Here is a 23,782-nt window from a genome sequence, read left to right as displayed (position 1 = left end):
TCCAGGCAGATACATGTTGGCCGTGAGAAGGCTGAAGACACAGACAGTCCTGGGTGTTGGTCACAAAGCCAGGAGGTAGGGACCTTAATCCTCAGGACTAGCCAGGTCAGAAGCAGGCTGGGGTGCCACTGGGGAGGGGGATTCCTGGCACCCCCGCCCCAGCCTCTACTCCTGAGCTCTGTCCCCAGTACATTGAGAGTGTCACTATGCCAGGCTCAAAGGGGTGGCTCCAGTGGAGACCCTGTGAGGACACAGCAATGCTAACGGCTATTCTCTGGAGCCTTGTTAGAGATGGAAAGAGGGCCTAGACCGAGTGAAGCCTTTGCATCCATCAGGCCCTGCCCCAAGTCCGCATCGGCGCCCTCGGCTCTCCCCACCTCTACACCTCTACGTTAAGACCCCAGGGATGTCAAAGGACAGATGATTCCCGATCCTGAGATTCCCATGACAATGTCTGTGGGAACCTCAAGCCCCTCCCTCTTCCTGGGATATGGAGACTCCGCTAGCCCAGGCTGCCAAAATTCTGTTCCCAGGGTCTTTTTGTAGCATTCTACCCATAACATAGTCACCATAGCATCCCAGGACACCTACTCTCTTGATCCTGTTACTGACTATGAAATACACTAGCATCATTCGGAGCCGCTAGAGATTCCCAATATATGCCAGTAGGGACAACCTCTCCAATCCCAGCCCCATGGGCACAGCTCAGGTGTGGCCTCTGACCTGCTCTGCAGAGGCTTGGCCTCACGCCCTGACCTTCCAGCTCCTTCTTCTTGGGCATACAACTTCCTTACATCCCTGATTGGCTCAGCCAGTCCCTGAGGAAGCAGATGGGGTTGAGGGGGAGTCCACAGAGAGTACAGGTGGGAAGGACTCCTCGGGGGCCCAAGTCAAGTGGATCCAGGAGCTAGAAGGAGCCCTTGCACCTGACACATTGAGAGGTTTGCTAATGGCCCAGCCCTTTCTAGGTTCCCAAACTTTGAAATAGATTCCCTTCTCCCCAGCTTACATTTCTCAACCATTCTAAGCCTCAGTGGGGGATGGAGAACGAGAGTTCAGGTTGGGTGGGGTGAGAGGGCCCAAGCCTGTTGTACTTGTAAGAAAGCACAGTGTTTCAGGAACTATGTGGACAGAGTCACACCACCACTGTGGACATGCGTGGGGCTGTGAAGATACTTTTCCACCTTGCTGCCTTCCTAGTGGTGGAGAGGCTGCAGGCTCTGACTTTTCTGGGCAGCAGTCCAGACATAGAATAGGGCAAAGACAAGTCACAGGCCATGATTTTGCCTGGAAACTTGAACAGTCTGCCTCATCCTCCTCAGCCGGGATCTGCCTTGGCTCCCAACTGCTCACCACAGCAGGTGTTAAGATGCCAGCTGCAGGCCCAGGTGCTGCCTGGGCCCAGCTGGGTAGGCAGCTCCCTTCTCTCTGCTCTACAGAAGGAGGTTGGCAAGGACCCTGCATATAGGGGAGAGAGGCTATCCTTGTTAAAGGGCCAGCAGCACAGCTCGTGGGCTACAGGATCAAGGGCAGCCACATGCAGAGATGCAAGTGGGAGAGGGCTTCCTGGAAGAGGTGGCTACAGCTGTGTGTGTACTCTGGGCTCAGATGAAGCCTGGGCAAAATTGCCATGCCTGCAGCCCATCTCTCATGGGGCCAGATTGGCTGGGGAGGGAGCTTCTGGGATTACTGGCCCACCGTGTCCATTAAGAAGAGGGAGAGGAAGCCGGGCAGTGGTGGCACACGCCTTTAATCCCAGCACTTGGGAGGCAGAGGCAGGCAGATTTCTGAGTTCGAGGCCAGCCTGGTCTTCAGAGTGAGTTCCAGGACAGCCAGGGCTACACAGAGAAAACCCTGTCTCGAAAAACCAAAAACCAAAAGAACAAAAAACAAAAGAGGGAGAGGGAGAGGGAGAGGGAGAGGGAGAGGGAGAGGGAGAGGGAGAGGGAGAGGGAGAGGGAGAGGGAGAGGGAGAGGGAGAGGGAGAGGGAGAGGGAGAGGGAGAGGGAGAGGGAGAGGGAGGAGGGAGAGGGAGGAGGGAGGAGGGAGGAGGGAGGAGAAAGAGAAGGAGAAGGAGAAGAAGAAGAAGCAGCCAAGAAGGATCCATCCCCAGACCTCTGAGCAGTACTAACTATCCTCCTGCCTGAGCTGCCCATCAGCTGTGGGAGGCTCCTCAAGAGCCATTTCTGGCAAATGGGAACAGGGTAGCAGCAGCCTTGCTGTGTGAGAACCAAGAAAATGGTGCAAATGGGGTAGGCAAGGGAAGAAGGGGGCGCTGTGATCGACTTAGGCCAGCCATCTGTTGTGCCAAGCTACTGCCAAACCATCAGGCTTGACCCAGCACCGGACTCCCACTCAGGGGTTTCACCATCCCTCTGTCCAGAAAGCCCTGCCAATTCTTGTTCATCCTTAAAAGCCAGTGCTCAGGAAGTTGACTGGCCTGCTCCATTCAGTCCTGTTGCAGCCGCTAGCAGAACAGGCTTCGCGCTCACGATGTGCCCACACCAGGCCAGGTCTGATTCATTTCCCCCGCTGCAGCCAGCAGGATTCTTGGCACAAGCAGGTTATGGCTAGGGATTCACTGCTGCAGAGACCTCAGTGCCCTCATCCATGAAATGGGGTACCACATCCTGCCTGGAGCTTGCAGGAGGATGAAAAGGGTGGGCTTCCTTTTGCAAAGGTCTCCTGCATCCTAGTTGCCCACTATGCAGGTACTTAGCAATTCCTGTACCTTTACTGTATCCCAGCCAGTTTGCTATCGAGCCTGCCTGGGCCTCAGCTGCTCACTTCATAAGTCCTTATCTCTCCTTAGTGACTCTCCTGAACCCACTCGAGTGGGGCTTCCTGGAGCACTGTGGTCCAGGGCCACCTGGCTCAGAGCCCAGGTCATATTTGCAAGGCCCTAGGTTCAACCTCTAAGCAAGGGGCCCCGGATCTAAGTCTTCCCAAGCCAGGCTTCAGGGAAGGGGTGGTGGGACACCAGGACGCCCTCTCCCGGTTACAGGCAACGCCAGGCGGGGGAGCAGAGCCCGTGCTAAACAAAATGCGAATGATGCGAAGCCCCTCCCGCGCAGCCGCGGGGTCCTGGTCCCCGCAAGTGTCCCTACCTCTGGCCCACGTCGCTGCCCACGGAGCCCCCGCCGCGGGCCGGCAGTAGCGGGCTGAGCCCGTGCGGCTCTTCAGGGGCTGCAGCGCCGGCTGGTGTGTCCCCCGGACCCGCCTTGCCCTCGGACGGCGAGCGCGGCAGCTTGGCCCGCGCCATCCTGCGGGAGCGCTTGGCGCGGGTGGCGGTGGCGGGGGCGGCGCCGGGCGCAACCACCGTACACTTCACCCCCAACGCGCAGCACAGTGGAATGGTCCAGAGTGGGGAGGGTGTCAGCTTGGCTCCCCGTGCATCAAGGTCGGCCCCAGCCTCTTGTCCCAACCTGGATGCCTCAGAGATGATGCAGTTCCAGTGTACAGCTGTCTTACCGGACTCCTACCAGAAGTAATAGTAATTGTGATAATGATCATTGCGCTGAAGAGAGGGGATACAGGAAGGGTAGCATAGGTGACAGCTCACGTGGCCCCTGGTAGCTCACCTCCAGAGAAAGTTTGATGGAGAGAGGAGATAGCTATCTCCGCTGGGCATGTACCCACATCACAGGGTACTCTTGTGTGTCCTGGGAACCATGATGTATTGCTTAGGATGGCAGGAAGCCCAGAGCTCCACCCATCCCCTAAGCCCCACCTCAGGGCCTCACCGAGTGAGGTGGGCCCACTCTTCTAGTCAGATGGGAGATGGTAAGTGTGTGCCCATCCTCCCTGCTGCCGATGCTTAAAGTCCTCACCCTCCAATGCTATCCCAAGGCTGTCAGGGTTCAGCCCTCAAAGGGCCATCACTGATGGCTGAATTGCACTGGGCACCCATCTTAGGTGTGGTAACTCCAAATACAGGGTATTTATTAGTTTGTGCCAGGTACCTGGGGACTTGCACAGTGTCAGCTCACAACCTGAGCAGGAGCTGAGGAGACAGCACAGGATTGTTAAAGTCCTTGAGATGCAAGGATGGAACCTGGGTTCAAGTCCCAACATATACATTAAAAAAAAAAAAAAAAAGTCAGACATGGTGATAGCACACACTTAAAATCTGAGTGCTGGGGGAGCAGATACAGGGGAATTCCTGGAGGTTGCTGACCAGCTGGCTTCACCAAATTGGTGTGCTCCAGGTCCCAGGAAGAGACCTTGTCTTGAAATACAAAAGCAAGTAGGCAAAACCAAGGAAGACAGCTGAGGCTGTTTCCAGCCTCTACAGACATGCGCATGCATACATACACCCATGCAGGACACAGAGGGACATGAACAGACTCAGACACCAGTTTACCCCTCTCCAACACACACACACACACACACACTAAACCAAACAAAAGCCATAACAACCTGAGCAGTGTACAGTGGGGAAACCGAGGAGCTGAGGGATGAAGTGGTTTTCCCCACTACACTGAAGCAATAAGGAGCAGAGCATCTGAAGGGCTGATTCGGAGATATCTCTGCAGACCTATGATATGGTTTTCCTAGCCCAGATCAATCATTTCACAGCTAAGACTGCAGGTGACGCACCCAGGTAACAGGTGGGTAAGAGCAGCCAGGTGTCGCTGCTGGAATTCTGGCTGATCAGACATGCAGCTGGGTACAGGAAGCTCTCAAACACACTAGTCCTGAACAGCTGCTGCAGCCCCAGGGTCTCCTGACCACCCAGACCAGGACTGCAGGCTCACCCCACCTGCCCAATCTTTCCCGCCTGTGACCTACCAGTTGTCAGGGCCCTTCTGGGAGATCTGTGAGGGGAAGGTGGGCTTCTACACTCCCAAGTGATCCTAACTCTAGCTTAGGGAGTGTGCCGGCCCCCACAACTTAACATTATAGGCCTCAGAAAGTAGGGGTTCACTATTCTCCTTTTCTTGAATCCGTTCAACACTGGCTGGACCATCCATCCTTGGCCTTGCGGGGCCTCCATGTACCCTGGCAAAACAGGACAGCAACTCAGAGCTGTCCTCATGGGATTCAGTCCTTTGGGAGGGGACGGCTGCAGCATCTGCCTCTGGTAGAGAGCCGCCATCAGGGCCAATGATGCTCCATCAGGGTGTCCATACCCTGAGCTACCACTGTGCTGGAGAAATGACGGTGAAGGGACACCCCCTACAAAGGTGGGCTCACCTTAAGCCATGCTAAAGAGTGGTAGAATAATTAGTTCCTTAACGAGATCCTGTACTTTTTCTTCCCAGAATCCTGCCCCCAACTAGAACAGAAACTTGGGACAGCAGCCTTGTAGGGCCACAAATTGGCCTGCTATTCTGGATTATCCAGAGAAGTGTAATTTGTCTCCATTTCTTTCTCTTTTCCAAGCATGCTTTCCTTATTGCTTTAGGCTTCCTTACTTTCACTACAGTCGCTGTCCTCAACACACGGTTGCTTGTCAGCCATGTGGCAACAAGCGTCCCCTCCATGGCAGCTTAAATGGCATGATGTTTTTCCTTCTCTCATTCATTTTCTTCCTCAGGACAACAGCTGGGTGTTTTACAGCTGGCCTGCTCCACGGTTTTTTCTTTTAAACTTGAAAAAAATTGTCTTTGTGTTAATAAAAACAACAACAACAAACCTGCCTTGATGGCTTTTCCAATTATCTGCCTCCGCTCCAAGTCCTCATAAAACCAGCCCTCAGTCTCTGAGCTAATATCTACATGAGCATCCCCTGACTACACTTCAACACAGCTCATGTGACCACAGAGGAACAATGCATTTGCACCCATCAAGTGCCCCTGCAGATAGAAGCCCCTTTGCCCTTCTCGGGACCATGAAACTTCCTAAGGGCATGTTGTGGGATGATTCACAACAGTGTGTGGGAGTTAGACTAACAGACAACAGGGCATAACACAGGATGGTGTGTATACAGACTGCAGCTCACAGAAAGTGCTAGAAGGACGTCCAGGAACGTATGGTCACCCAGGAGCAAGCATGGAAGGCTGAATTAGTGTCAGGGATGGAGGGATATTCAGAGAGAACACATTTGCATCCATGAGCAACGCGGCTGCTCAGATGCACATCTGCAGAGCACAGGGGGACGGAGACCTGGCTGCTTGCTTTGTCGTGTGTGTCACTTGTGTACTGGATGTTCTGTGCTTATTTTCACAGAGTACAGTGAGTCTCCGTATGTCCATCTGAATTCCCTGAGTAGAATCTGATAATAGATGAGTCTGAGTCGAACATTTCACCTGGCATGACTTTAAGCTGATGCATGTGAAGAACCTCTTAGTGGTAGTGAGGAATGTGGGGCAGGTGGGACTCTGCTTCACTTGTTGCTAAATCACATAGATCAGAGCAGGTATAATTTAAGCACAATCATCACCTCTGCTTCCAAAGTCCAGTGCTGTAGTCCTTGGCACCCGGGCACAGAGGAGAGTTTCCAGATGTCAGAGACCCTGTTATGGAGTGAGGCAAAGAAGGGACGATAGGTGCCGGGTACCAGGCTTGGATAGTCTGTAGCCCCAAGGCTCCATGGGATGAACGCCATAGAAACCAAGGTGTAAATGACCCTCCTTTCAGGAGCACCAGGCTGCAGATGACACTGCAAGTGGCCTTACATAGAGGAATGTGAGGCTCTGAGCCAACTGGATGGAGCCCTTATGGGTGAAACCTGCAGGAGCAGGAGACAAAACAACCACAACTCGAGGGCAGCCTCCCAGACCCTGAAGAGATAAACCAATGTAGAAGAGAACAGAATCCAGTTCTTGAGACCCCAGCCAGGACAGGACACACCAGCATCACACACATCTACACAACAGTGTCAGAAGCAGGATACTAAGAACAAGGAGATGACAGTCCCAGGGCTAAAAAAAAAAAAAAAAATAAAAAATAAAAAAAAGGAACAGACCATATTAGCTACTATACCCAGCTAATATGTCACCCAAGTCTACAGGTGAAATCCCAAGAGCACAGCAGTGTACAAGAACCTGGCGTGCATGCAGGTGCCCTGCCTGAGAGAAAAATAACTTGAAGGTTTGGCCTCTTCACCCTGGCCACCATTTTAGGCTAAACTGGGAAAATCATAAACATTGAGAATTCTTTCCACAGTTTGCTGATGGTAAGTGGGTGGCAGCAAGAAGCTGCCCTGACTTGCATTGCTAGGGAGATATCAGAGCTGAACCTCTCAATAAGACCGTTCCCCTCAGTCTGTCCCTGTAGAAAGGGCATGTAACCCTACAGCATGCCCAACTGGATGGCCTGCACACCAGGAGTGTGCAGGGTGCTGTGATTCAAAATAAAGGTGCTCTGAGCTGGGACTACGGACCTAACATCATCCTCACTGGAGAGACGGTCCCTGGAGAAGGACATCTTCAGGTAGGGGTGTTCTTAGGGTATTGCCAGAGAGCGAGGAAGTCATAGACAAGAATATTTCATAAGATCTAAAATGAAGGGAGGTCCAGAGCTGGGCCACACATGGCCCTTCACACCTCTGGGGTTCTGGAGAGTCAGTGTGGTAATACAAGGAATGGTGTGGCCACATAACAGCCAGGAGGTGAGAGAGCCCAGTGTCTGTGCACCACAAGGACAGGCTGAGTCAGTCCAGGAGAGAACACCACTTAGCCTCCACAGAGAGGAAGTCTGTCACATGCTGCCACAGAGGTGGATGTTGTGCTGAAAAGAAGCCATTCAGAAAAGGACAGGGCCTGTGGGACTCAGTTTCTATGAAGTCCTAGATCCATAGAGTCCTTGGATCCATAAAAACATGCAGTACAAGGCGGAAGCAGGGGCTGGGGCTGAGGACTTAGCGTTAAGGGGATAGACAATCTTGGGGGGTGCACAGCAGTGTGACTATACTTACTGCACCAGGCGAGAGGGAAAGAACTCTAAAGACAAAGAGCCTAGCTATCAGCAAAACCTAACCCCAGGCCAGAAGGAAACTGGCCTCCAGGGCTGGAAGCGCCTCTCAGCATAATGAGGGCAGGGCGCAATAAAAGCAGCTCTGAGCGTCCAGAGCTTATCTCCACGGACGGAAGCAGAGAGATTTTTACAACTCAGCCTCCCTGGGAGCCCAGGCACTATCCAATATCATAGAGTGAATCAATTCGAATCCAAAGAGATGGCTGGAAATGGAATTACTGACCAGGCAATGGCTCTGATCACTTGGCAGAGGTAGATACTGACCAGGCATCAGAGAGTGGAAAACGCTGTTCCAACAGATCTTTGGATCCCATGGGTAGAATCCCCAACTGGTCTCAAGTGTTTAAAATACATATAGAATTTAGAAACACACTATACAGAAAGGGAAGAACTGTGCGCTAAATTCCAGGAAAATAAGCTAGAGAACATATTACATCGGGCCACTCATCCTCCTCAGTCTACTGAGCTTGAAGGACAAAGGACATTTGTGGACACAAGATGGGGACAGGTACCTATCAAGGGCTGAAGGAGGTGGCTTTGGGATTTCTTCAGGGAAAGAAGTATGAGGGAATGATAGTCACAGGCAAAGCTAGTGCAAGAAAAAGAGAGACAGAGAACTATTACACCCTGTTAAAAATATCACCCAAATCCCAGATACAAAGATGTCTCAGGTGTAGAGTAGCACGCAGACACATGACACAGGCACAAACACCTCTTTTTTTGGAGGGTGGATAACCTCAAAGGTTATTTGCAGACAATTCTAAGAAATTCCAAATTGAAGTGCTCCAGAATGGAAGGGGGCAAACAGATGCCTATGGTCAGCAGGAGCTCACACAAATGGAATTACAGCAAGTGTTAGATAATTATTCAAAATCTGGCTTCAGAACAGATTGCGATGATCTTAAAGCTTGTCGAGTAAACAGAATAATATAATTAGCAAACACTGGGGGTGTGCAGGGTGCTGTGATTCAAAATAAAGATTCTCTGAGCTGGGACTACGGACCTAACATCATCCTCACTGGAGAGACGGTCCCCGGAGAAGGACACCTTTAGGCATGGATGTTCTTAGGGCATTGTCAGAGAGTGAGGAAGTCACAGAAGAGTGGGGAAACCTGAGCAACAGTGGAAACAATCACTGATATAGGCTACACAGAAGTCATCTGGCTTCTAGAACTAGAAGCTTATTGGCTGACAACAACATGTATGAATCACACGGCTCTGGGTTCGGGGGTCCCACGGCCTCCACATTTGTTGGCATGGCTGGTTCCTGCTGGAGTTGTAGGAGAGACCTCTTCCAAGCTTCTAGTGATCCTTCTGATTCCCTTCATTTCCATTCATCTCTGAGTCTGCTCTGGTCCTCTTGTCTCTCCATTAGAAGACCCTAGATGGTCCCAGGCCACCTAGAGACTCCTAAGTACTATGTCATCACAAGGCTCTTAATCCCATTTGGTCACAGGTCTCTAGGATCAGCATAGTGATACTAACACAGGGACATCACCATGACAAGTGAACACAGCTCCAGAATAAGCTCAGAGAGAGGAATACAGGAGATGTCTCTTCCATTGCGTGGGATTACCATTAAACTTCATCTCTTTGAGAGACAGTGATCAAAGAGTGGAGGGTGTCTTTGGAAGGAATTATATTTTGGGGAGCACAACTAGCCCTCTCTGCTGATGATCAAATGCCACTTTCAGATTGAAGCTGAAATGGGTAAATGCAGAAATATGAACTCATATAGCCCAGATCCTTGGTGAATGTCAGGATGGAAGTGACAGATGTTTGCAAGGGGCTCACAGTCCTTAGGTGCATGGAGGAAGAGGAGCTAAGCTAGTTCTTAAAGTGATCCTGTGGTGATAAAGGGGGAAATGTATCTGCCAGTAGGCCCAGCTGGACAGTTCTAATGAGGATACCCAAGTCCAGAGGCAACATGCAAATCTTGGTGGTGCCAACATCAGGCAAGTTTGGTACAGTAGGTCTCAGACCCAGAGTCCAGCTTACGAACATGAGCTGGAGAAGCCGAGTCCCCACGAAGAAGCCACCAGATACTCGAAGCCAGAAGGGCCAGAGGCTGCCAGTTAACTGCTGTGCACACAGCTAGGATTGGCACACGTTATTATCTTGGTCCTGTAGGTCAGATCAGGCATGGTCAATTCTAGGTCTCATGAGCAGCAGACTGGGTGCTCATAGGGGAATTTGGGGGAAAATGTGCTTCTGTGATAGTCAGGGATCCCAGAGGGGAGAACGATAGAACATACAGTACATATGCACACGAGAGGGTTTGCTGGGGAACTGGCTCACAGGATGAACCGTGGAGACGATGTCCTGCAACAGGCCAAGTGCAGGGGAGACCTGGAGTGATACAGAGAGACCCAGTGCATGTCATCTCTACGTTAAACTTCTCTGGCTTATGTTTTGACATTTTCTTTCTCCCTTCCACCCCCGAAGTAAAATACCCAAAGTCTGCATATCAGGCCAGTGCTGTCTCAATGACTGCAGCCCAGACCTTTGCCTCTCTCTTATAGGGACACTTGTGATGCCTTTCAGGATAACTTTTCTTTCTCTAGCCCCTTAAGCCCAAGAAGCTGATGCCCACATGAGTGCTTACATCTCTCTCTGCCTCTGCCTCTGCCTCTGCCTCTCTTTCTCTCTCTCTCTCTCTCTCTCTCTCTCTCTCTCTCTCTCTCTCTCTCTGTGTGTGTGTGTGTGTGTGTTATATGTTGTAGATAAATGTGAATGCACACGGAGGCCAGAGGACACCATTTGGTGTCATACTCAGGAAACTCCATTGTCCTGCCTTTATGACAGGGTCTCTCACTGGCTGGCTTGGAGTTAGTTCACCAATTAGGCAGACTGGTTGGCCGGCAAACCTCCATTTCTGCCTCCCCAGTATGAATGACAAGGACCAGCCACCACACCTGGCTTGTGAGCAGTCAACGTGCTCTAGATGCCACCAGGAACCTGGGGGATACTTCTGACCTTCAAGACTGTGGAAGTAGCTGTGCTGGGAGCTGCTTCTGGGGATTATTCAATGCCTGCCTATGACTGCCCACAGCTGACAAAGACAAAGGGCAAACACAAGATGCCCTCCTGTTTGCATCCAAATGGAGAAGCTCAGACTGGCATGTGAAGAGGCTACAGTGTGTGGGAAATCAGGGAAATCCCCAGGAACTACAGTGTCCCTCTCTCAACTAATCCTGACCTCTATGTGACTCCACAGAGGACCCCTCTCCACGCCCACCGCAGCTCTCTGGGTTCTGTTTTATAGCAATCCAGGAGGAATCTGATTTTAAGTCGTGCAAGTGAGTCACTAGGATGTGGGCATAGAACATGGGCTTGAGGGCCAAGTGTCTAGCTGTATTGGCTCAGAGGATGAGATGAGGAGTTTAGCCCCCGGTGATGCCAGATTCATCTTCTCAGGGTGTCTCTGGACATGACAGGTGAACATGAAGGGACTAGACTAGCCAGCTGATTGTGTACAACTAAGGTGGTATCTTGTGTGAATGGGGACATGAGCCCCAGGGTGCTCCCCAGGTGATGACCATGCTGTCTTAGCTCACAAATGTACCCTGGACTGACACCTTTCATTGCCCCTGTGTTCTACTCCCTTTATCCTAGCCCACCTCCCATCTGTTGGTCCTGCTTGTTTATACCCTCCAAGCTCTGGGGTGGTGGCCCAAGTCCCAGAGTCCATGCCAGGCATCGATATCAGAAGGAGGAAGTATAGCCAACTAGCCAACCCTGGGACTACTCTATATCAAGGTGTCACCTGGCTTCTCTGCCCCAGTGCTCACCTCCCAGCCTCTGCTCCTCGTTGTGGAGCCCAGGGTATAGTAGGGAATAGATCAGCTGACTTCCTGTATAGCTAAGCGTAGAGGCATGAGCAACTGCTTATCCCCATGTACAACTCAGTGTAGAGACACTTGGAAACCAGCCCTGGTCCTGCACAATGATCAGAAAAGTCTCAACTTACATCTTGTTCCGGACACCTGAGCACCTGAACATTTCAGAACCTTTCAGACCTCATCCCCATTCTTCCTGCTGAAACCAGGCCTTGAGTCAATCATATAGAAAGCACAAGAAGGTATCCACGGGGCACGGAAGGATGGTGAGCACACTGATATCCAGGTGAGCTCCCGGAGTCCAGCGAGCTGGCCCTTCTGACCTCGATGACCCTCAGCTGAGCACCCCAGCCCAGGGAAGGGTACAGATTAAGTCAGGCAGCAGCTCAAGGCCTGCCCCATTCATGAGTCAAACCTATGCAGAGCCAGGAAAGCACTCAGATGGTGTTTTAAATGAAGTTCCCATGGGAGACGGTGCCACCTGATGTTTCCCCGGGCTCAGAAGCCTTGGGCAGGAACAAAGGACAGAAACTCAGTGCCAGGCAGTGGGCAGGAGCGCTCAGCCTGCTCTAGGGCCTAGCAGGTCTATCACCATCTCCTACTCTGTCGTCTGCCATCTCCTGTCCCATCAGTTCACTTGAAGTCTGTTCTTAGCAGGCACGAGGCTCCAGTCAGCTAGGCGGCTCGAGCCTAGAGTGTGCTGGGGATGCTCCAGTTCTTTCTGGTGTTCCTAGCCATCATTTCCCATCCTTTCCTTGGTTGCCTCAGTCCTCATAGCCGGTAGCTCCATGCTTGGCCAGGCATGACCTCCATATCCCACCCACTATCACCTTGGCTCAAGCCAGGCCACACCCTCCATCCTAAAAGCTCCCTACTCATTTCAGATACTGGATGCTTGCTCCTCTCATGTGGGTTAACTTGATCTCCTAGTCAAGGTCCAAGGAACCCCTAAAGGAGAATTAGTGGTGCCCTTAGTACTTCCTACCCTAGAGTTGCCCTTGAGGGCTTTATGCACAAACTCTGGTGCCAGTGCCCTCTGAGCATGTGCTGCTGGTTCAAGGTGCAAATAGGACACTACTTGTCCTGGTAGAGATGTACAGAGAGTGGGGTGGGGTGGGATGCAAGCAGGGCTGCCCGGTAGAGGCAGAGCCCTAGGGTTCTGGTTCAGAATGGTAACACGCAGCAGAAGAGGCAGCCTAGGACGAGGGCAGGGGTAAGGACGGTGTGGGAAGCTCTGGGAGTGGTAAGGATGTGGAGCCAGGCTCTGGTCCCAAGGGCAAGCTCGTTCAAGAGTGAGGAGGAGGGCACTAAGTGGGCACTTGTCAGGCAGTGCTGATGGTCCTAGTGGAGTTCTCCACTCCCGGCTCAGCCCCACCCCATCAGCAGCACTGCCCATCCCAGCTCTATGGTCATTAACAATCTCAGTGAGTAGTTCTGAGTGCAGGGCTGTCCCTCGAGGCACCTTTCCTCAACCTCTGCTTTGGAGACCTGGGTGGAGGGCCTGCATCTTATGAGAAGGGTCTAGTTCAATTCCCAAAGAGCAACTTGATGCACTTCAGTTCCTGACAGGAAGGAGGTACCATAGGCCCTATACTCCCATGACCCAGTCCTCAATGGGGGGCACCCCTCCCTCTGTTTCCCCATTTTTTATGATTCTGTCAGAAAATACTCAATGCTTTTGCCTCAGAGAAGTGAGCTGAGAACCATTATCTGAGAGCTAGGGACAGCACAGATGGGGCCTGTTCTGGTCTGCCATCTGCAGCAGCACCTTGGACCCCTGAAGACTTCCCCGCAGGCTTGAACTGAGCAGACCAATCCAGGGACAAACCTGCTTTCACCTGCCTGGAACCCAGCCAGTGGTGACCTACAAGGTTCCACCTCCCCATGGCTGGCTATTCTGAACAGCCTGGTATTGCTCTGTTCATCCTGCGGACAAAGGGCCAGTGGTAGTACTGAATTTTTAGTTTCTCTTACAGACCAGGACAAGACTCTGAGATTCAGACTCTCCATCAACACCACAGCCTGAGGCCTCTCATGATATCCTCTCAGGGGTCTTCATACATTTAGAGGGAGAATCTGAGTCTATATCCTCCAGACCAGGAAACTTGGAGGGGTAGTTCTGGGTGGAGATACCCAACCTCCTTAAGATGCCCAGGGCTCCTGTAGCTGGGACAGTAAGGTGTCATAAGGGGAAAGGGGTCTAGAACCTTGGATACAACAGGATCCACTGAGCTCCCTCTGACTGTTCCCCCATCCCCTGAAGGTCTCAGAACTCAGCTCAGCACAGATGGTGAGAGTTTATCCAGGGTAACATGGGCCCCCCAATGTGGGTGAGATCTCAACTCTGGCCCTCATAGGCTGTGTGCAGTGCTCGGTGTCCTCAAGAGTGCCCAGACTGGCAATGCAGCTTCATTTGCACATGTGGGTGGCTGAGCGCCTCCCTGTCAAGGCCTCTGAGGCTGTGGTGACTCACCAGCAGTGGCTTTATTCCTCTGAAGAACAGGAAACCCACACGGCCCTTCCTGCCTGCTTACAGCCTTTCAAGAGTTGGGGTGTATATCCCCCCACTTTTTCCCTGCAGAGCTAGTTGTGGGGCAAGGCCAGGGAGCAAGGAGGGGCATGCTAGACCTCTAACCTGTCCTGTGCTGGGACATACTTACCCCAGCTACTCCCTGCTGAGTCCACTACCTTGGACTGTGGGGGCTCTGTGCAACACCCTCCTGGAGCCCATCATCTGCAGCCTGGAACCCCAGCTTGCTACTCCAGAGAACTTCTGGGAATAGGCAGGGCAGATAGAGCCTCCCTTCCTTCTGTCCGTGACTAAGCCCTCCTAGACACATGGCACAGCTGCCTGGGTCAACATCATAGTTGTGGAGAAGGGCCCAAGTGCCATCCTTCACTTTGAGGACCAATAATGGTGCAGAAGGAAAGGGAGACAGTTATGGAGGAAGGGGAGGGAAGGGACAAAGCTTCCAGTGAGAGTGACAGCAGGGCCACTGGGCAGGTTCCGGGCAGCAGAAGTGACCTCCCCTCTCCTCTCCACCCTCAGCCTGAAGTCTGTGCTGGGTCCATGTACATACAGGTCTCAGACGCTCTGGGGTAGATCTCAGCCCACAGTTTTCTGTATCACCTGCCTGTGATGAGAACCTAGGGGCTTGGAGGGGCCAGAGTCTGGAGGCCATGGGAGACCAGACTCGTTCATTTTCTGCAGCTCCCAGGAGACAATTTTAGAGACAATGGGGTGACTTGCAAGGGGAGAGAGACCTTTCAGGATGGTTTTGTTCTGGTTTCAGAGAGTCAAGGGTTGTATCAGCTCTGATTATGTTTACTTTTACTGTTTTAAAATTTATGTTTCATATGTATCACAATTAAAAGCATTGCATAAAGTGCCACTGCTCTGAAAGCAGTCTCTTACCCTCAGGGCAGAAGACAGTTGTTACCAGGCAGACTGTGGCTGCCACCCTATGGCTGACAACAGGAACCTTCACTATCCATGCCTGGAAGGGAGGGAGGCAGTCTTTCAGTTACACCAGCCACAGTCACTGGCATCTGTCCAGTCAGGCTCCAGGCACTTTGGGGAGACAGATGCTGTTTCTTACCAAGCACTGGAAGAACCTTCCGAAGCTGCTAATTCCCGGAATTCACCACATCCCAATGGAGCGGGCACCCAGGAAGGAGGGGGCACTGACTTAAGATAAGATGTCAGGCACAGGAAATTGGATTCACAGAAGCCCAAGCTCTGCCATGTGACGGTCCCAGGAGTGCAAGAGTCCCCAACTACAGATGGCAGAGCTAAGACAACCATCTTTCCCTCTGTCTGAGCAGACATTGCTAACTAGACCACAACCAGGGCATCTTCCTCAGACATGCTTGTGTGTTACTGTAACACTTGGTTCAAAAGACAAGAAAGCATGAAATCTAAAAGCACCTCTAAACCAGGGGCAGTGACACACAACTGCAATCCAAGCACTCAAGGAGCTGAGGCAGGAGGATGATGAATCAAAGTAAGCCTGGGGTACATAGCAAAAGACAAGTGAACAGACATGTCTGCACAGGATCCAAACTTCCTGGTTCTAATCAGTGAAGACTTGGAATACACGCATGAGCGTGTGTGTGTGTGTGTGTGTGTGTGTGTGCATGTGCGTGCACGTGCATACATGCACTGGCGTACATGCACACATGTCTTTGCCCTGCTCTGTGTGATGGATGGTTCTGAACACCCAGGGACGTCTGGTAGGATATTGGTCCCAGTGGCAAAGCAATGATCAAGATCACTCTGCTTGCAGTCCAGCTCTGTACACATAGCCCGCACACACTGACCCACTCACAAAAATGATTCTTTCCCAGTAGTCATTTCAGCAGTTGGTTGTTTCAAGAGCACAGTGTGTGTCCTGACCATTTGCAGGCTCGTGTACTTTCTGTTCTAACTCAAAGAACTACACTGGGGGGAAACTGCATCCCAGTCCAGGGTTGGGGGTGACATAGCCCTGAGAAGGTGATGCACAGAAGTAGAAGTTTCTGATCATAAGCCAGCTTTTCCTAGTTTGCCAGTGTCCTTCACCATCTTCCCTTACTGATACGAAAGCACCTCCCCTGAGGCTGGCAGCGAGAACACTAGTGTTTACCAAGACAGTTATTTGGGGGAAAGGCAGAAAAAGGCATTTCTTCTCAGCTTCCTGCCAAGCCCCTTCACTTAGGAGCTGTTTCCATAGGAATCATTCTGCTGACCCCTGCTTAAAGCACAGAGGAGAATTTGAGGTGAAGGAATGTCATACCGATTTCACTCTGAAAATGTGACCACACTGAAATGAGCCTGAAGGACACTGATCCCTGGTGACTACCTGTCTGGCTGCCGGGCTCCGCGGCCATAGTGAGTGTGGTTCTGACTGGTCCTCAAATCAGTGGAGCGCTGGGGTTGGGGATGAGAGCGTGCGTGCACGGGGAGACAGAACTAGCCCCCTAATTCACCCCCTAACCCCTGCGCAGCAGAGCCTCAGTGCCTGCTAGCATCCGGGTCCACGTCCTGCTCCAGGTCTCCGCAGAAAGAGGCGCCCAATCCCAGCCCACCCAAAACTTTGTCGCCAGGGAAGCCGAGAAAGTTGAAGAACGCTGTTACAGCGGCTGGGACGGTGCGGGGGTAGGGGGTGGGGGGTGAGGGATGTGTGGGGGGGTGATGAAGGATGCGCGCCCGGGGCTCAGCACCGCGGACAGCTCCGTCACTTACCTATCGTCGTTTGGGAATGGCTGGTCTCCTAAAAGCAGGTCACGGAATCGGTACCGTGGCGGCAAAGGCAGCACCTCCGTGTCCAGGTCGTTCATTGTGAGTCGGGCAGCGTCCAGGAGCAAGTCCCCGCGGCCGACTTTCCCTGCGCAGGGTCGTCTGCAGGCACACGGCAGCGCCCCCTCACCGCCCGCGCCCTCGCCGGACGCGCGCAGACCCCGGGGAGCCTTCTCCGGGCCTCGGGGACCCCCCGCGGGGGCGGGACTAGCACCTGCAGGGGGAGGGGCTGAGGGCGGAGCCCGGAGGGGGCGGGGCGCCTTCCGCGTCCTCAGGGCCCCGTTTAAGGTTCTTTTCCCAGGATGCGTGTGGCTTGCGGGGGTAGGGGTGGGGGGGTTGATGGAAGTGGTCATAGCTAACTCCAGAACATCGTTTACTGGAAGGTCCCTGGTCTTCCTTGAGTTGGCATGGGCGCCCTTCTCTTTCCTGGACCTGAGCCAGGCAAGCCTCCCCGCCCCCACAGTCGGCACCAAGGCCAGTTGCTCAGCTTTTCTTCTGGTTCTGAAGCCAGCTTCTCCACCCCCAAAGCCTCCTCTCAGGCTGTCACTGCTGAGTGGCAAGAGGCAGTTTAAGAAGAGGCCCTCTAGGGCCAACAAATCAGAACAGATGAGATTCACGACTCTGGACTCCAAGGACTCCTACCCCAATCACAAGAGACACTGATGGGACATGTAGAGCGCGGGTCAGAGCAGCCTTTGCGCACCAGGAGGGTCTCGTCCCCAGTGGCCAGCAGTCCGTTCACCCTTTGCCTTTTCCTGTCTCCCTCTCCCTCTATATCCATGTTCATATACCCTCTATATCATGCCCTCAACAGACAAAGCATCTGGAGACTGGCTGGCAGAGAGCCCCAGGCTCCAGTTCCCAGCCTCCTGAGGCAGCAAGCTAGGGACATTTATCTTGCCAGCCTCCAAACCCCAGCTATCTGTAGAAACTTCTGCCTACAGCATAGCAGCAGTAAGCAGCTTACATACATCAAGTGAGAACAGGCCCAGACTCAACTGCACCCATGAACTGATAGGACTGTGGGCATTGGCACAGTAGGGGACTGTGGTCCACTGGGCTCCTGACCTAACCAGGGTCCTGTGCTCCTTGTACCCTGGCACGGCAGAGCTCTCGACTTTCAGCCACAACCTGCTGTCAATCTTCCCTTCCGGCAACCCACAGTAGAACGCAGTAGGTAGGAAGCCCAATTCCCAACTACCTGACTTAGCAGTGCCCCAACTTGGCTTGGCCAGGAGCAAAGTGCCCAAAAAGGCATCCAGTCACACTTCTGTATGCAGCACCAGTCCACGGGGCCTGCTTAAGCTTCTCCAAATAAGGCCTGAGGGGAAGGGATTTGCCCTATGTTTGTTCAAAGTAAGCCATGAGGGCAGGAGATGAAGGGAACATCTACCTCAGGCAGGATTTGGACTCTCTCATTCTCAAGTTGGGAAGAGTGGGTGTACTCCCTGGGCCTCCCACCCCCAGACCACCAGCAGGCCGACAAGTGTGGGCACTTCCTCCCTCTGGAGGCTGGCGGATGCTCAGTGCTGTCTCAGGCCATGGCTGCCAGTGGCAACACTCATGTGTGTCTCAGGTCACAGATTCACCCTTCAGGATCTGGCAGCACTTGAAAAATAACATTTTCTTAATAGCATCAGTGGAGTTGATTGTTATTTCTTAGTCACAAGCTGGCTGGGCCTGGGGAGGTGCTGGCAGGTGGGGAACCACGTGGCCAGGGGTCAGGGCTTTATTTCTTTTGGCAAGCCCCCCTGGAACCACCAGGTGTCTAGGAGCTGCGTGCTCCGATGCCCTGACCTTTTGGGCACTTTTGAATTTTTTCCTCAAGATCTGGGGGTAGCGTTGGGGGAGGGTCAGTGCAAAACCTCTGCTTACTTCATGAGGCCCCAGGAACTGCATCTGGAGCCCAGAGACCTGGCCCTGCCCCCACCCAACTGTGCTTTGGAAATAGAGACAATGTAGGCTGTCCTTGCAACCTTAGAGCGAGCAGGCACTGTGAGTGGGCATCCCACAGCCCTTCTGGCACCCTCCCCTTCATGTTCCTCAGTGGTGCCTACCCACTTCATACCCTATGAACTTGAATTGACTATTGATCGGACCAGGGCCCCCAGAGTTTCTTGGAAGAGTGCCCATGGTAGGGGTGCTGTGGTTGAAATATGTCAGTGTTTCTGTTCACTGCATGGCCCAGGGTTTGGGGAGTCAGCCATGTTGGGAAGAACTTTGGGGCAAGCAAGGCAGGGCACCTAGAGGATTCTGTAAAGATGGGACAACTGGAGCAAGAACATGGCTCTCGCCCAGCTTCCAGGATTCAGGGGTCCACTTCTTGTTCTGTTTCTTGTTCTTTCCTTAGGTGACCGAGGGAGAGCCAGGAGGCAGCTAGGACCCAGAGTTGATCTCTGTCACCTGTTTCCTTTGAGATGGCTATGCCAGTGACCTGCCTGTCTCTATAAGAATTCAGTGCTTTGTGGCTCAAATCAGTTGCTCACATGGCAGGCCCGCAGCCTACCCTTAAGGCAAGACATAGAGTGTGTCCTAGGTTTCCACTGCTGTGAGCAGACACTGTGACCAAGGCAACTCTTATAAAGGATAACATTTAATTGAGGCTGGCTTATAGTTCAAAGGTTCAGTCCATTATCATCAAGGCGAGAGTATGGCAGCATCCAGGCAGTCATGGTGCAAGAGGAGCTGAGATTTCTACATCTTCTTCCAAAGGCAAACAGAAGACTAGCTTCCAGGCCGCTAGGATAAAGCTACTCCTACTCAAAACCCACTCCCACAGTGATACACTTCCTCTAACGAGGCCACACTCCTCATAGTGTCACTCCCTAGGCCAAGCGTATTCAAACTACCACAGAGTTCAACTTATGAGACTCATAGCCCACGCCCCCAACTTCCACCCCAAGTCAAGGCAGAGCCTGCAAGGGATAGTATTGCTCTCTCAGGAAAATCTGACAGCTCTGGCTGAAACTGCTTGCTCCTCTCAGGGACTCTCTGGGATTCAGTGATGGTCAAGGGTTCTAAATGCATAGGTAGGTAACCTAAGCAAGTCCCTTCATCCAAGTCTTTGTTTTCTCTTCTGAAAATGAGAGCACCATGTTGTTTGTCCTCACAGGGCAACCGTACAGTAGTAGACTAGTAACAAGTCGGTAAGCACAAGCCGCTCTGTGCTGCTCTATCCTGGTTTGCTCTGTCCTGGTTTGGGACAGAGCTCAAGTTGGGCCTCAGGGCCAACCTAACCAGATCATCTGGAAGACCATTTGGAGAGCTTAGTCTTGAGTCATCGTCTAGGTGATCAATCTAGAGAGAACAGTTCAAAGAGGACACAGCCCAGCATGAAGGACAGGAAGGGCACTCACTAAGTACAGGAAAACATGGCCAAGCGTTTGCTAGGTGTTAGGAGTCAGACCAGGGACAAACAGCTGAGGTGCATATTTTACATACCAAAGCGGACCTGGCCTCCAGGTTCTCCCAGCATCCCTCAGTCCCTGCCTGTCACAGGGCATGGATGGCACATCCTGCCCTCTGTCCTGAATTTTCCAGCCAGTGTGCTAGGCCTCCCCACCCCAGAGGCTATCCTCTATAATGCAGACATTTTGGTCTCGCTTCTCCCTCTGCACACTTTCTTTCTCCCCTTTGCTCTGTCTCCCCCGCCACCCCCATGGCAACTTCACTGACCTTCTCTTGTGTGCCCAAGAGCTGCTTCCCAACAAACCTGCCTTTATATATTCTAATCTGCCTTGAATTGGCTCATTTCACTGGCAGAGAATAACTTATCATCTGGTGCTGAGACTGGGGGCGGGGGCAGAGGCACCGCTCCTTTCCCCACCCTTCTCTCTGCCTGACTCAATTTTTGGACTCCATGGGTAGCCTTGGAGCACCAGGCTCTCCTTCTGGGTCTCCCCTGTCAAGAGCTGGCTGGCCAGGGCAAGTCCATCTGTTCTAGAACAAAGACCAGGTCTTTGTTCCAGAGAGTCTTGGGGTCAAAGACTTTTGAATCTATAGTCATAGCCATAATTTTCAGAAGACAAAACCCAAGTTCTAACAGGTGTAAACAATTTAATGTTTTTAAAATTAATACCAAGTAGGTTATTATTATGCTACAAGGTTTGGGTGTCAGGGCCACCAAGCAAGGTTTGTTGTTGTTGTTTTTCCCCCAACCCATAGCAGAGACAAGATTATTGTCTTTTGAAAATTATGGTTATGAGCATCTCAACTGTTTGTCCCAAGTCTGAAAAATTCTGAGGCTTGCCCACCACCGTTAGACCCCAGGCTATTGGGTGGGATATGCTCCATGGCCTCTCAGGTCTCCTGCAAAGGCTGGGAGAATGGGTACCACTAGATCAAACCAAACAATTGTATCCAAATTGGTCTGCACTCCCTATGTCCAATTTTTTGGGAATCATGATCTCGCTCCCCCTCCCCCTCATCACTGCAACACTGCTTAGGCAGCTGAGCACCTCCGCACAACTCAGCTCTAGGTGCTGCCTAGCCCCACCCCCACCCCACCTCCTTCCCATCCATGTGAGGCCTAGGCATCAGAACCATGAGGAAGCAGCCTGCTCACTTTGCTCACTTCAAATCCCCCCCCCCCATGGCCACACGACTAGACGGCTAGATGGCTAGATGCCAGCCAGCAGCAGGAAAGATACAAACAACACGTGGCTGGCCACCATCTCATTTATGGGATAAAAAAGGTGGAACCATGACTTTATCACCACCCTGACTAAGGACAGCCACCTCTGTGCTGAGGGGCTGCCCCAGAAGCTCTTCCCTACATAATGCAGACATTTTGGTCTCTTCTCTCTGCATGAGTGCTTTCCTCTTTGTCTTCTCTTCCCATCTGTTCTGTCTCCCCCACCCCCATGGCAACTTCACTGACCCTCCCCCACCTCTGAGGTTGGTGAACTTGCTCAAGAGCTGCTTCCTGATACACCTGCCTTTATAGTCTTTAATCTGTCTTGAACTGACTCATTTCATTGGCAGAGAATAACTTACCACAGGCATCTTTAGGAGCCACACCTCCACACAGGATGATAAGAACACCCCATGTAGGTAGGGCTGTTGCTGGACCTTATGCAAGGTGAGTGTTAGGCTGCAGGTTTTGGGACAAAGACCAGGATGGCTGGACTGGACCTCCCTGTCTTTCTCTTTTGGCCAGGCGCTCGTGTGTTCACAACCCCTCGAAGAAAACACCAGATAAAAACCTAGCTCTGGATTTGGACCCCATTTCACAGTGAGGACGGAGGATGCTCCAGGGCAGACACCAGGAGTCCTCATGCTACAACCATCCCGAAAACAAAGTGCCCGGCAAAAGCAACTTAAGGGTGCAAGGGTTTACTACGGCTCACAGATGAAGGGTACAGACCACCAGAATGGAGAAGACATGGTTGCAGGAGGTGCGGCAGCTGGTCACATGGCATCCAGTCAGGAAGTTGAGAGAGATAATGTCAGTGCTAAGTTCACTTTCTCCTTTTTATTCAGTCTTGGCCAGATCATGGAGTCCTGCTGCCCACCCTCAGGGTAGGTCTTCCCTCCTCAATTAACTTAACCTAGAGACTCTCTCAAAGACATGCCTAGAGAGTTGTCTCCTAGATAATTCTAGATCCTGGTAATGATCAATATTGTCCATCACAAGTCTACTCCTTGTCTACCTGACATCCAGACATATCACTTCTAAGCTATACAACCTCTTCCTCTGGTGCCTGTAGGTTTACAACTGACTAATGGTGTAAAATGAATTTATTCCAGCTCTAAGAGTCCCCATGGTGTCTAACAGTTCCAAAACTCTTTAAAAGTTTAAGTCTCATCTGAGACTGGAAGCAATCTATTAACTGTGAACTCCTGTAACACGAGAGAGAAAGAGAGAGGGAGGGAGGGAGGGCGGGAGCGAAGGAGGAAGAAAGAGATGCTTGGAATACACAATGGTATACTATAAACATTCTCACTCCAAAAGAGAGGGATGGGAGCATACCAGGGAATGATCAGACCACAATGATCTAAAAGGCAGTCAGGGACACCAAACCCTGTGGCTCCATGTTGGGCACCTGAGGCTCATGATGAAATCAATTGCAGTCCAAAGGTAGCCACCCACCTCCATCTCTGCTGCCTGTAGCACACACAGTCTCTCTTGAGGGCCATCTCTGTTCTATGCTTTCAGTTTCCCTCAGCTCATATCCTATGGTCTGGCATCTCCAACACCCTGGCGTCTCCACAGCAGCTCAGGTTTCACACAGTGGTCTCTCAAGGCTTCCTTGCAAGTGAGTTCTACTTTACCACACACTACCTGACCTCAGCAGCCTCCTGGAACCTTGGGTGCAAGCCTCTATGACCTTCGACCTCACATCTTTCCTCAGTACAAACCAGTACCACATGGATGAGAAAGCCAAGTTTTCCTATCCAAGTACTAAACAGGCCAAGCCTTGCTTCATTTCCAAGATGAGATGAAAAACATTCAGGGTGTGGCCATAGAGCATAAAGCCGAGTTCTGTAGTCAATATAAGATATAGGTTAGCCTCCTTGAACCACAGCTGTGGTGGCCTCTGTGTGTTCATTCAGGTGGTTGTTTTTGAGCCCCTGTTCAGTGACAGTCTCAGCTTAGGCTCTCTCATTATATTTACAAGATGGAGCCTCAGGATTTGTTTCATCTGGCCGCTGTTCCCTTGCCCTTGGCAGGGTCAGTGGTTGAGTCCAGATTCTTGGCTCCAGAGTCTGCTCCTAAAGCTGCATGCCTGCCATTGGATAGGAC

The 23,782-nt window shown here is 52.0% G+C and overlaps 1 protein-coding gene across 10 annotated transcripts in view; it reads right to left on the bottom strand.

Annotated features, from left to right (window-relative positions):
- Positions 1–17,216, bottom strand: part of Kcnt1 (potassium sodium-activated channel subfamily T member 1) — a 53,759-nt gene extending 36,543 nt beyond the window's left edge. For 4 of the 10 annotated variants that reach the window (XM_076937599.1, XM_076937592.1, XM_076937593.1 and 1 more), the window contains exon 1: positions 16,984–17,214. In XM_076937599.1, coding sequence (XP_076793714.1) covers positions 16,984–17,078 — 95 coding nt within the window. In that variant the 5' untranslated portion in view covers positions 17,079–17,214. Of the gene's footprint in view, positions 1–3,107; positions 3,294–16,983 lie in introns of those variants that run through there. The other 6 variants (XM_076937595.1, XM_076937596.1, XM_034506922.2 and 3 more) reach the window with 4 other exon arrangements.
- Positions 17,217–23,782: the final 6,566 nt, after the last annotated feature.

This window comes from Arvicanthis niloticus, chromosome 6 (assembly GCF_011762505.2).
Source record: "Arvicanthis niloticus isolate mArvNil1 chromosome 6, mArvNil1.pat.X, whole genome shotgun sequence".
Classification (NCBI taxonomy): domain Eukaryota; kingdom Metazoa; phylum Chordata; class Mammalia; order Rodentia; family Muridae; genus Arvicanthis; species Arvicanthis niloticus.
The sequence above is the reverse complement of the archived record's forward strand: the minus strand, read 5'-3'. Positions and strand labels throughout refer to the sequence as shown.